The 14,958-nt window shown below is 39.5% G+C and overlaps 1 protein-coding gene across 1 annotated transcript in view; it reads right to left on the minus strand.

Moving 5' to 3' along the window:
• LOC126473712 (sialin-like) overlaps positions 1–14,958 on the minus strand; it is a 135,728-nt gene that overhangs the window by 49,314 nt on the left and 71,456 nt on the right. Inside the window, exon 5 of the mRNA XM_050100956.1 lies at positions 12,405–12,619. Within this exon, the coding sequence (XP_049956913.1) occupies positions 12,405–12,619 (215 nt within the window). The remainder of the gene's footprint in view (positions 1–12,404; positions 12,620–14,958) is intronic.

The following is a 14,958-nucleotide window of genomic DNA, read 5'->3' on the forward strand; positions in this document are numbered from 1 at the left end:
GTTCACATTCCCGGCACACAAAATGTTATAGCAGACGCACTATCGCGTTCTCTCGGCAACAATCAGCAAGACGTAGCAACCAACTTCTGCAAAACAAATTTCAGTGTCATGTACATTCAGCAAGTCGCATTTGAAAACAGGACATAGCGCAAGAGCAAAATAAGGACAATGTGTGGAAAGAAATTAAACACCTTTGGCAAGATAGGAAAAATGTTACGATTAGGAACCACTACACTGTACGCAATGACATTCTGTTTCGCCGCTCTCATCCTGACAGCAACAATTGGTTATTATGCATTCCTGACGAACTGGTTAACAAATTAATTTGGTACACTCATTTAAGTTACGCACATTACGGAGCACGAAAATGTTTTCTTATACTGAGACAGAACTCTTATTTTACTAACATGGAGAAACGTATACGACGAGTTTTAGCGTCTTGTAAAATTTGCCAGAAAGCTAAATCAGACACCACTTCACATATTCCTCCATTATATCCCATTATACCTGTTAAATTAAGACACATGGCCGCAGTAGATATTTTTGGTCCGATTCCGAGAACTAACAGAGGTTTTTGCTACATCTTTGTCGCTGTTGAGCTCACTTCAAAATTTGTTACTTTCACTCCGTTACGTAAAGCTACTGCTAAAACTGTTTCGAAAGCATTTGTAAAACATTTTCTATTTCATGTAGGGCATGTGATGAAAGTAATTTCTGACAATGGATCTCAATTTCGTAGTAGCGTATGGACACGCATGTTACGAGCTAGAAACATTTCTCCGATTTATATATCCAAGTACCACGCTTCTTCGAACCCCTGTGAAAGATTAATGAAAGAAATTGGTAAACTGTGTAGAGTATACTGCCACAGAAGACATATTGATTGGGATACACACATACTCTCATTCCAAGACGTAATTAATTCCGTTCCAAATGAATCCACTATGCTAAACAAAATTAAAGAATTAGTAAACTTCCCTAAATGTCGTCGACTAAGACACCACGAAATAATTGACATTGCGCTGAACAACATCAAACGTGCCGCAGAGCGCCGGAGAAGACGGCAAAAACAGGTTTGTAGACGCCGAGACTTTCACGTTGGACAGAAAATATTAGTACGTACACATTATTTATCCAGTAAATTAAAAGGTAAGTGCAGTAAATTTGAACTTCTATACGCAGGTCCATATCGGATTCGCAGCATCCCTCACCCCAATGTTGTACACGTCGAAACTTTGAGAACTAGAAAATCGAAAGGCAACCACCATATCTCAAACATTAAACCGTTTATTGAATGAAGACACTTTATGATTCAACACACTATGATGTCATTTATTAATGCAATTATTTCACTTGACTAATTACTGATGATTATCGCATTTTTTTTGGCAAGTGCCCGGCAAGGTAAGGTTAGCAGGTCGCTTTTCTTGTCGTTACACATCAGACCGTGCACATTTTCCACTTTTTTTGTGTATATGATTGTACTCCAGTTTTGTTTGTATGCACTGTGAAATAGTTAAGATATAACACACCTGTTGACTTTGACATTTTTTGCCTTATGACATCTCAACATCGTGACTGTTTTACATTTTTGCTGCTGCATTGTGATATTATCTGTACATTTTGCCTCTGAACACTGTCAATGCCTTTGACATATTACGTTTTCTGTCATGTTATGCTGTATGGTTAATTATGTTACCATAAACCAGTCATTATTTAGTGGGTATATGATTTAAATGCAAGACATTAATCTCTGTTCATCAATTTCAGTAAGAAATGGTGCGTGTAAGAAATAAATTCAACAGAAATGGGAATTTCACCTACGGAATAAACGAAAGAAGATGCAATAACTTTATGAGGAAGAGTAAATGGATCAGGATTAACAAGCATTAACAAGAATATACTATACTCATCATAGAATAGCAGCCTTAGCTAATTTTTTCTTTCAGAATACAAGGTGATTGATGCAGGCTGTCAGACTGAACTACACATCTTAGTTTTAGTGATGAAATATGCTAGAGATAAGGAATAAATAGTTGTATAATGAGTAATGAAGTGATTTTTTTGCAGATGATAATGAATACTGATGAATAATGATGAAGGATATGGTATTATGAATAATGAAGTTTTTATTTACAGGTGATGATAATAGCGAAGTTATGATAATATGGATAATGAAGTGATTGATAATGAAGTTTTTTCTTTACAGATGAGGATAATGTTGGAGTTTTATATTGATGCTATGTAGTTATTTAAGTATTTGTTGCAGTTTGTTTTGACAGCAGGTGTTATATTGCATAGTAGGATGACGGAAAGTTTTGGAAAGGACAGCTATGGAACACATTTTATACACATTTCACTACTTGTTAATTCGAAGTTCACTACTTTTCAGCATAGTGTGCGTTTCTTCTTTCAGGTCAATAATCCATTTTGTATTTTTTCCAGGAGATGCTTGTCACGATACTTACTAAAACTGTTACTTATTATACCTGTTCTAGTACTTGCATTTTTATTTTTTTTTACCCATTTGTGTTTACCATTTATAAATGTAATCACATATACTGCCTTGTTACATAACCTTGCTACAGCTGACTCATGACGAATGACGTTACCTATCCTCATTTGCAGCAATAGGTCAAAAGCAAAAAGTGTTATGCCTCAACAATTAATTATCGATCCCAACGCAATGCATTGCTAACAAAAAAAAAAAAAAAGTGTATTAACAGTCCCAAATAGTGATACCAGTTTGAGAAAATTCTGAATAATACTGATTAGCTCTGAATAGTATGTCACTTGAGTAATGACTTGTTAATGAGACAACAAAAATACACATATATATAAAATAATGCTTAGTAACTGGCTAGTAATTGCCACTGTTATTGTAATGAGACTACTTATAATCCCCATGATTATTAATGCTATGACTATAATTAACTGATTTTTAATAATGACTTCGTAATGATCTGAATAATAATGATTGAGGAACAATGCTTTATACTATTCGATACCTGATGGCCACTGAGTGCCAATAATTAGTGTCACTTAATGAATTGTTATTAATTATGCCATTAATTAGCTCTTGTTTTCAATGTTCATACTTTGTAATTGGAAATGAATGTGACTGTTTAATAATGCTTTGTAATCAGAAGAAGGCTAATAATTCTTACTAGATTGGAATGACACATAATTAATTAACTATGCTATTGTTTCATAATGCTTTGTGATTAGGAAAAAGCTAATGATTATTACTATTGAAATGACAAATGATTAATTAACTATACCATACTTTGTAACTGGAAAAGAATGCGATTGTTTCATGATGCTTTGTAATTAGGAGAAGGTTAATGATTAATACTATATTGAAATGACAAATGATTAATTAACTATGCTTTATAATTGGAAATGAATGTGACTGTTTAATAATGCTTTGTAATTAGGAAAAAACTAATGATTATTACTATTGAAATGACAAATGATTAATTAACTATGCCATACTTTGTAACTGGAAAAGAATGCGATTGTTTCATGATGCTTTGTAATTAGGAGAAGGTTAATGATTAATACAATATTGGAATGACAAATGATTAATTAACTATGCTATGCTTTGTAACTGGAAAAGAATGCGATTATTTAATAATGCTTTGTAACTAGGAAAAGAAGATTACTGATTCTATGTAAAACAATTAATGAACATTTTTCTGTAATACTACATACATGGTACAGAAATGTTCAATAACTGGGCTATGAATGCCGCAAACTACTACTGTAATTGACAATATTATGTGACTTAATGTCCTTCACCTCATGAGCTAACTACCCTGAATTACTGCGATGTCCATTTGTCCTGTTTATCCTAGTGATCATGGAGCACTATCTTTGGTTTTGCACTAATTCTACGTTGGTGTGCCTTGTAAGAGCGTGGTGTTGACACGACATGCTGTCCACCACCGTGAGCGATGAAGACGTTATTATGGTCCCACTGTTTGGTGTACCTAATATACTGCAAAAAAAAAAAAAATGGAATATTACTACGACAGTTCAGTGTCTTGGCTACGCTGATAAATTCTGAGGGGAAAAGAACTTCAAGTTGTGTCACTTGGTGTTGTACTTCTGTGGAAAGATATGGACTTTCAGAACAGCTGTGTGCAATCTAAAGTGCTACAACCATGATGCAATCCTTCCCTTTCCTATCCTAATTCTTGTCACATAGTGAAAATCATTTTTTGCTAACATTATTTATGTTCATGGGTTATACATTTTTTTTTTCGATTCACTAAACTCCAGTGCGAGTACACTTATGTCACTGGTCGACATGATATTTTTTGCTATTATGTTTATTTATTGCCAAAATGCTAAAGACATTTTTTTGATTTGTTCTGAAGTACAGTATATGTGCACTTTTGTCTTTTATATTGTATATACATTTTATTTTCTGAACTACAGTGCATGTGCACTTCTGTTAGGTGTTAATATGTTTTCGACTGAACTTCAGTCCCTGTACACTTTTCTCATTTTTCAATATGATTTCTACTATTCTGTATATTCAATACTTTAATGCGAATACACTTATGTCATTTGTTACTAATTGTACATACATTTCATCAATTACTGATATGTTCTCAACTGCAGTGCATGTGCACTCATGTCACTTGTCACCATAATATTTTGCCAGTCTGTTTATTTGTTATGAATATGCTAAAGAATTTTTTTTCAGTGCCTGTGCACTTTGTTATCTGTCAAATAATTTGTATATACATTTTTCTGATTTGCTACTATGTTTTGTACTCACATTTTGTCTTTGTCTGATATATTTTGTACTTAGTGCGTGTGCACAACATTTAAATATTCTGTAAGTTGTAGAATTTTGTTAATTAAAGAAAAATTTTGCCGCGCTTGGCAAGTCCAAATGACTCACCATCGCTGCCAAATTTTTGCCCCCCCCAGTGGAGGGTTATGAAACACGTATGTAACATAGCAGCGATGGCGAGGCATTGTAGCATCTGTCACCAGAGAGTATGCGCTTGACCGCGCGAGTGTTGCGAGCGGTTCTCAGTCTGTCGTTTAGTCGTTGCGAGTCTGTAGCTCTGTCTAGTTGGGTAGAGTACTCTGTCAGTAGTCGTCGCGAGCAGTAGCTCTGTTCAGTGGCGGGCAGTACGCCAGTAGTCGTCATGCAGAGCGGTCGATCAGTGGTAGCAGTCCAGTGGGATTGCGTGATGTGGTCTGGCGACAACACTGGTCAAGATGCTGAATGAGGTATACTGTTAATTAAGATAATCATCGGATAATGTAAAGTTTAACTATTGTAACTAATTTTCAACAAGTGCCCCCAATAATAACTTTGATTTCAAAAGCAATTTTACATAAAATTTTCATTTGATTGAAGTAACTATTTCGTTCCACTTCCCTTAAACAAAAGTTTTAGTTTTCAATTAGATAACAAAACAAAAAAAAAAAAAAAGGGAATATTATTATTTGCAATGCAGTTCCTCCAAGCGGTGTGCAAGAACAAGAGCAGAAATTTGATTAGGTGTTGTAATGAGGTAAGAATTTTAATTTTGATTTTTTGCACAGGGCCAAAGACCGATATTTCGGTTTAATTGAATCATTATTATCACTGAGATTTTTTTATCACTGAATGGACTTTAATTTTTATGAAGAACTTATACTTGAGTCAGATTGCGATTCTCACTTTTATTGTCGTTAAATTTAATTGCAGGGAGGTTACATTTGGCTCCCATTTCTATTAAGTATTGTCCTTACATTTAAAAATTACGGTGGGGAGGTTACAACCTAACGGCCCGGGTTCGATTCCCGGCTGGATCGGAGATTTTCTCCGCTCAGGGACTGAGTGTTGTGTTGTCCTTATCATCATCATTTCATCCCCATCGACACACAAGTCGCCGAAGTGGCGTCAACTCGAAAGACTTGCACCAGGCGAACGGTCTACCCGACAGGAGGCCCTAGCCACACGGCATTTCCATTTCCATATCCTCTTTTCCTCTGCCGTGGTCAGCCGTTCTCCTGCCCTAATATCAAAACTCCGCCACTTTTGACTTTCCTGCTCTAGCTCCATCAAAAACAGCAGACCATATTCAAGTAGATTCCATTACCCCTCTTTTACATTTATTTAAACTCTTTTCTTACTCTTTTGAAGACCTTCTTCAATTGACCTTCCAAGTCCTTTGACGTTTCAGCGAACCTAAGAGATTTTATTTCTATTCTCTGAATTTTACCTTCTTTTCTAATTTCTCTTTATTTTCCATTATTGTTTACATTTAGACTTAACAGGCTTCATCCTGTCTCATCCCAATCTCTACTGTTGCCTCCCTTTCATGCCCTACGGCTATTATTAATCCTATCATGCGTATATGCTTGTAAGTACATTCTTTTACTTCTGACTACTCTGGATAAAAAACAAATGCTTTTCTTACAAACTGCTGTGTTACTATCATTTACTGTTCACGATCATGTGTTGCTGTGACTCAGTCTGTTTAAATGGAAAATAAATATGAATGGGATTGTATATACATATATCCTAATCTCCTTCTCCCCCTGTCTCTGTCCATCTCTTTCTCCTCCTTTCTTTGTCTATCTCCTCTTCTTCCTTCCCCCCTCTCTGTCTATTACGTCCTCCTCCTATCTCTGACAATCTTCTCCATCTCCTCCCGCCTCCTCTCTCTCTCTCTCCATCATCTCCTGCCCCCACTCTGCATCTCCTCCTGCTGTCTCTCTGTCCATCTCCTCTTTCCGCTTTCTGTGCCCATTTCCTCCCACACCTTTGTCCATCTCCTCTTCCACCCCATTCTCTGACCTTGAGCCTTGATTATTGTTCCGTAAAAACGTACAAAAATTTAACAGGACATAGAGGATGCTGGGTCGGTGAGCCAGCTTAAAGAGATAATAAGAATAAGAGGTGCATTCAAGTTCTAAGGCCTCCGATTTTTTTTCTCTGGACTGGAAAGATATAGAAACATGCGTATTGTTTTGAAATGAGGCCGCGTTCATTGTCAATACGTCCCAGAGATGGCAGCACCGTACGGCAGATGGAATTTTACAACCAGCGGCGAGAATGAGAACGGTTTTAAATACTTAAAATGGCGACGTTTTCCTTACTTGAACAGCGTGCAATCATTCGTTTTCTGAATTTGCATGGTGTGAAACCAATTGAAATTCATCGACATTTGAAGGAGACATGTGGTGATGCAGTTATGGATGTGTCGAAAGTGCGTTCATGGGTGCGACAGTTTAATGAAGGCAGAACATCGTGTGACAACAAGCCGCAACAACCTCGGGCTCGCACAAGCCGGTCTCACGACATGATCGAGAAAGTGGAGAGAATTGTTTTGGGGGATCGCCGAATGACTGTTGAACAGATCACCTCCAGAGTTGGCATTTCTGTGGGTTCTGTGCACACAATCCTCCATGACGACCTGAAAATGCGAAAAGTGTCATCCAGGTGGGTGCCACGAATGCTGATGGACGACCACACGGCTGCCCGTGTGGCATGTTGCCAAGCAATGTTGACGCGCAACGACAGCATGAATGGGACTTTCTTTTCGTCGGTTGTGACAATGGATGAGACGTGGATGCCATTTTTCAATCCAGAAACAAAGCGCCAGTCAGCTCAATGGAAGCACACAGATTCACCGCCACCAAAAAAATTTCGGGTAACCGTCAGTGCTGAAAAAATGATGGTGTCCATGTTCTGGGACAGCGAGGGCGTAATCCTTACCCATTGCGTTCCAAAGGGCACTACGGTAACAGGTGCATCCTACGAAAATGTTTTGAAGAACAAGTTCTTTCCTGCACTGCAACAAAAACGTCCGGGAAGGGCTGCGCGTGTGCTGTTTCACCAAGATAACGCACCCGCACATCGAGCTAACGTTACGCAACAGTTTCTTCGTGATAACAACTTTGAAGTGATTCTTCATGCTGCGTACTCACCTGACCTGGCTCCTAGTGACTTTTGGCTTTTTCCAACAACGAAAGACACTCTCCGTGGCCGCACATTCACCAGCCGTGCTGCTATTGCCTCAGCGATTTTCCAGTGGTCAAAACAGACTCCTAAAGAAGCCTTCGCCGCTGCCATAGAATCATGGCGTCAGCGCTGTGAAAAATGTGTACGTCTGCAGGGCGATTACGTCGAGAAGTAACGCCAGTTTCATTGATTTCGGGTGAGTAGTTAGTTAGAAAAAAAATCGGAGGCCTTAGAACCTGAATGCACCTCGTAAAATCACATCACTGCGTACTTTCTTATTTACGTTTATTAACTGAAAATATCATCCTTGACACAATGAAAGTATGTTTTGTACGGAATCTTACAAAATGCGCTGAAACTGACGGCCATCAACCTCAATGCAAGTATGACATCTGAGAACAATATTCCCTGGTGTATTTCGAATCGCACCACAGGAGCTATAATTCTGGCAATCAATTCCATCTCCGTATCCACTGGGGTCTCTTCGGAAAAAATTAAGAGGATTCAGGTTAGGTGACCTCGCAAGTCATTGAATAGAACCTCTCATTCCAATCCAGCGACCAAGAAATACTGCTCCATCGTACTGTACTGCATGTCTCTGAATAACACTGAGTAATGAATGGGTCTGCCGTTGATTCATAGCATGGTCTATCATGAGACAATGTAAATACGATACAACACAGCCACCATATCGACAAGTAAAGTAAACAAAACCTGCATCATATCTGCCTGGCAATCAGGCTCGTTCTCCGTGTTTCCTTGCAGGAAATAAACAACGTACATGTAAATAAACAGCACAGTACGTGTAAACTTCTACGCATATTAATCATAAGTAAGCTGGAAAACAGTAATGCTAGACAAAGCATTAGACAAGTTTACTTCCATATTTCCTTAAGTTAGCTTCCCTACCTCAAATGCTCAGTGGAGCATTCTCCAAGCCCTGTTACATTTTTGCGCGCTCTTACGAAAATACCCCATATATTACATATGCAGGTTGCTAAAGAAAGAAGTATCGAATATTTTCAGAGGCGGCAGTACTAGTCCGCAGCTCGTGGTCGTGCGGTAGCGTTCTCGCTTCCCACGCCCGGGTACCCGGGTTCGATTCCCAGCGGGGTCAGGGATTTTCTCTGCCTCGTGATGACTGGGTGAAGTGTGATGTCCTTAGGTTAGGTAGGTTTAAGTAGTTCTAAGTTATAGGGGACTGATGACCATAGATGTTAAGTCCCATAGTGCTCAGAGAGAGCGGCAGTACTCATCGAAACGAGAAAAATAAGTCTCATAAACATGGGTCCGGGAACGCATACTTTACGAGGTAAACATGTGTTTATAGGAAGGGCTGCGAGACGCTTGGTTGCGGATATTAGCAAAAAAATGGTTCAAATGGCTCTGAGCACTATGGGACTCAACATCTGAGGTCATCAGTCCCCTATAACTTAGAACTACTTAAACTTAACTAACCTAAGGACATCACACACATCCATGCCGGAGGCAGGATTCGAACCTGCGACCGTAGCGGCCGGCCAAGGATATTAGCACAATGTTGCATTGGCGCTCTCTCAAATGTGTCGGCAGGGTATTATGATGTGTTACAGCACTCGACCTACCATCAGGTGGTCTGCAGACAAGTGTGTGGTTCGGATCGTGTTGTAGGCTACGTAAGTTTTCGTCATGTTTATGTGCTTTATTGTACAGTACTGTCAGCACTGGATACGCGCTGTTTTATCTCTTTCCAAACATGGAGTAACTTACATGTTAACTGTTATTGCCCTGTTTGAACGTACAAATGGTGTGGTATATTTACATTTCCTCTCTTCCACCATTTGTCAGCACTGGAAGACTACTACTCGACAAGTCAAATGGGGGATATTATATATTGCTATTGTTTAGCAAATGGACGTAGCCTGCAAGCCGGCCCCCTCTATATCCAAAGCAATGAGTGCCCTCTGATGAGCTGTCCGGCAGACTTTTCCAGCATCTGAGGGACACAGGTACCCTTGCATCTCGGAAGACTCGCAGTGGAAGGCCTCGCACAGTCTGCACGTCTGGCGTGGAGGAGTGTGTGCTACGTTTGGTGAAAGAAATCCCTGGGACCAGTAACGACGGTTGACAGCAGCAGAAGGTCTGTCTCTTTTATCTGGGGGGTACTTCACGAACAGTTGCTGTATCCGTATTATCTAAAGCGAGTTCAGCCCTGAGGCTACAGGATCATCAAGGCAGACGGCGGTTCTGTCAATGGCTGTTGCAGTAGTGTGTCGTAGATCCACTGTTCATATACAAGATTTTATTTACCGATGAGGCATGGTTCATATGAGAGGGTTTTGTGAATTTCCATAACCAGCATGTGTGGGCACATGTAGATCCCCATGCAATTCAGGAAAGAGGTCATCAACACCGATTCTCAATCAACGTATGGACAATCCCCTTGACTTTTGGTTATGGGGATACTTCAAGTAATTGGCGCACGTCACGCCAGTCAACGATGTGCGTACACTACAGGGTCGCATCTTCAATGCGTGACAGCAAGCACACAACCGGGTATACTTCAAAGGGTGCATCATTCTTTATGCCGGAGGGAAGAGCGGTGCATTGTCATGATTGGACACCAGTTTGAATACCACCTGTGAACATGTGTTTATCACAGAACTTATGTATTTCCAGGTCCTTTTTTACTGATCTCAGAAAGTATACATTTTTGGACTCATGTTTATTGGACTTATTTTTCTTCTTTCGATGATAGCCTTCGTCCGTCCCAATCTTCATTAGAGTATTGTGTAAAGTTTGAAATAAATCTGTGAAGAACTTTTTAATATTATGGTAAATGCGTTTGCCTTTTATACGTTATATATTTATTAATATATTGCATATATTTAAAAAATAGATATTTAAAAACTCGCGCTTATCCGAATGTAACATTGTGTCAAAATTTCAAAGCATTCGGTGAAGAACTTTCGGATATATATGATTCTGAACAAACGAACCCTTACGTTTTTATTTATATAGATTGAGCTTAATATGTTGAGCGTGATATTTGGGGCATATGTTAATCTGTATTATTATGTGTATTTCTCCTCAGAGCTTTGTATACACTGATAACAAGAGAAAAAATAGAGTCTGGGTCGCATTTTGCGTGATTTTATCAACAACTCAGAAATAACTTATTTGTGGTTCTCATAGGAAATCACCTGAAATGCATTGTACCCCACAGGGTACGTCACTTTCCTCGTTGGGTACCATTACATGTTCAAAAATACGAAGGACTTAGGAAACACAGTGTTCAATCAGATGCAGAGTCTAATAATTTTAATTCTGTTTTTTTTTTTTTTTTTTTAATATCATCATTGTATCGCTCAGCCGTTCAGAGGAAACAGTATTTATTACACAACCGATTGTAATCTGAAATGGAGGATTATCAGTTTATATAAAACTCCGACACGCCTAACCAAATTCTGTAGGTTTAATGGTAATCGTAGTCGTAGTAAGACTCGATATGTCCAAAAATTTGATCACATATTTGATTAGCCACCTAACCTGATCCATGTAGTGTAATCTACTGTAAACTGCATGGAAAGTAAAATACAACAGTATGGGTATTACGCCGGAACTAGAACCAGGACTTTCGTCTTTAATGAGAGATGGTTGACTGAAGTATGTAGTCATACTTCACGACTCCATTCAAAATTTGAGGTTTCAATACGTCTTAGAAGTTCTGCATCACACTTGGTGGGAATAATCCTCGACAGAGTAGAACATTGCTGTGCCGTAAGCTACAGAACAAATCTTTCGTGCTAGAGCGATAAGTACATTGCAATTATGTTTCCTCAGAGTTTGAAAAATTGTATTCCTGTTCTGGAATCAAACACCTGGTTTACTCTTGTCAGCTGAGCCTTATGGTAATGTAACAGGAAAACGAGCAGGAAGAATAATTTCTGGTGTTTACCCGCTGCTATCTTGTAGGTAACTCTTCGAGGAGGTACTTCATAACAATACGTATATTCGTTAACGAAATTCTTCTTATATAATCCATCACAATTTGAGAAGAATAGTAATGTGCATACTTACAATATTAGAGGAAAAATGACCTTTATTACACATTATTTCAGTCCAACCTAAAGTAAAGTCTTCTGGACAACGCCCTGTATTCCACTAACGAATTTTTATTTTAAAACTGGTAGCCTGTTAAAAAAACTATTTTTAAGCGTAGTTGCATAAGTGGGACATTTACTGTATGTTTACATTAGTCAGGTATACATATCCTGTAAACTGACTCATTCGACATCATTTCGATAAACGGAAACATGTAACTAACTAACTGACATCGATTAGGGGAACAGTTTTATTCTTTGATGAAACATTTCAGTTGACACTCTGGTGAGAGCTACCAATTCAGTCTGGACGGGAGAAATTTGTCTGAGCTGTGAAGCGTTACCTTGGCACTCGACTTGATAGTAGCCTCGATGTAGCGACGCTCTGTTGGGTCTATGCGTGGGTGTTTCGCTGGCGTGTCGGTAATCATCAGGAACCATGGCAGGCACCACAGCACACCGGCGCCGCCGATCACATAGAAGGCCAGAGGCCACCCCGCCGCCGTCTCACACATGGCGCCTGTCGAAGCCATCGACACCAACGGCCCAACGAACATACCTGCAACCGAATTAGTGTCACGGTGTCATTTGTGTTCAGTGGATGATGAAGACATCTGTGGAAACAGTGAATAGGTAAACAAATTATTATACAGGATTTGTACCTAAATGAGATTTTGACTCTGCACACACACACACACACACACACACACACACACACACACATACACACACACACACGTACACACACGAGCACGCGCGGTGCTTACAGATATGAACACATTCACATGAACGCATAGCTAACCGTTTCTGTAGTATAGAGCACTAGTTCCTGTGCGAATAACTCGCAGTCTATTACTATAGGTAATACAGTTATGGACAAATAAGTAAATGGAAATATTATTAATAAAAGATATTATGTTGTGAGCAGTGAAAGCAAATATTACACAGATGTGACAAAAGTCATGGGATATTTCCTAATATCATGTCGGATCTCTTTTTGCAGGGAAAGTGCAGGAACTCGACGTAGTATGGTCCCAACACGTCGTTGGAAGTCCCTGAAGAGATACTGAGCCATGTTGCTTCTACAGCAGTCCATTATTGCGAAAGTGTTGCCGGTGCAGGGTTTTGTGTACGAACTAACCTTTCGATAACGTCCCATAAATGTTCGATGGCTTCGTGTCGCGCGATGTAAATGACCAGATTGTTCGCTCGAAATGTCCACAATGTTCTTCAAACAAGTCACGAACAATTAGAGTCGGTGACATATTTGGGAACTAAAGACATCAAGTAGCCCAACATTATTATTTCCAGTCAATGAGCTGTTCAGCTGGACCAGAGGACACCGTCTGTTCTATGCAAACACAGTCTGCACCATTGTGGAGCTACCACCAGCGTACACATCGCCTTGTTGATAACTTGGCTCCATGGCTTCGTGGAGTCTCCGCCACTCTCGAACCCTTCCGTCAGCTCTTACCAAGTGAAATCAGGACTCATCTCACCAGGCCACGGCTTTCCAGTCGTCTAGGATCCAATCGATACGGTCACGAGCCCAGGACTGGTGCTACAGGCGATGTCGAGATGTTAGTAAAGGCACTGGCATCGATCGTCAGCTGCCATAACCCATTAACGCCCAATTTCGCAGCGCTATAGACACGGATACGTTAATCGTATGTCCCACCTCGATTTGTGCGTTATTCCACGTGTTCCTTGTCTGTTACCACTGGCAACGCTACGCAAACGCTGCTGCTGTCGATCGTTAAGCGAAGCCCGTCGACCACTGCGTTTCCATGGTGAGAGGTTATGCCTGAACTTTTGTGTTCTCAGCACACTCTTGAAACAGTGGATTCCCAAACGATTTCCGATATGGAATGTCCCATGCGTCTGTCTCTATCATTCCGCATTCAACGTCTGTTAATTCAACTCGTTTGGCCATAATCACTTCGAAAACCTTTCGAAAATCACCTGAGTGCAAATCACAGCCCCCTCAGTGCACTGCCCTTCTGTACCTTGTGTACACTATAGTACGGCCATCTGTATATGTGCAAGTCGCTTGTAACTTCAGTGTACTCTCGTCGTAAAACATCGATTTCATTATGTACAATACGGATAACTGTAAAACATATGTAAACAGATATTGTCTTTCTCAGATTAATTTCATTTTTTTAAATTTCATCATTTTAAAAACTTCTTTTAAACCAAACTAAGCAGCCTTGATGTGCACATCGTTTACTTTTTGACTATATGTGACTTTAGTACAAAACCAATCTTAACAGTCATAATGTGATCACCGTTTACTTTTTGGCTACACGTGCCTTTAGCACAAACATAAGCATTACTGAATACGCAAACTCGTGAAAAAGCCACGTATAATTGTCCATGCGAAAGAACAGGTTCTGGTCAAATCAATCCCGCTCTTCGAAGCGTCTGACCTCGTGCTTTGTTAATGGTCATAGCGAAGCATCCTTTTATTGGGAATTGTTTTCTTATCATTTGGAAAGGCATGGTTGGTTCAGAAGGTGTGAGGTTAATGCAGGATATGAGCACAGTTTTATCGGAGTCAATTAATTTAGCAATGATGATAAACTCGACTAAGTGACATCTTGCACCACTAATCTTGCACCACTAATTAGTCCCTGATCAGCGATAGGATTTCTTTCTGCTGTTAAAGCTTTAAAAACAACTGATTAGGTTCAATTTAAAGAGTTCAAGAATTGCTTGGGGTACAATTGGATGTTATTTATTTCCTTAAATTGGACAGAATCAGAACAGAGGTAAATCTTTGCCTTTCCTGGCAACGAATTGGAAATGACATATTCATTAATTGCTGTACAGTCGTCATTTTCTTGGACATAGAACGCAGTTGAATAGAATACGAAAGATTTTGTTCGTTGTTTCTTT

The sequence above is a fragment of the Schistocerca serialis genome, chromosome 4, assembly GCF_023864345.2.
Source record: "Schistocerca serialis cubense isolate TAMUIC-IGC-003099 chromosome 4, iqSchSeri2.2, whole genome shotgun sequence".
In the NCBI taxonomy this organism is placed as follows: domain Eukaryota; kingdom Metazoa; phylum Arthropoda; class Insecta; order Orthoptera; family Acrididae; genus Schistocerca; species Schistocerca serialis.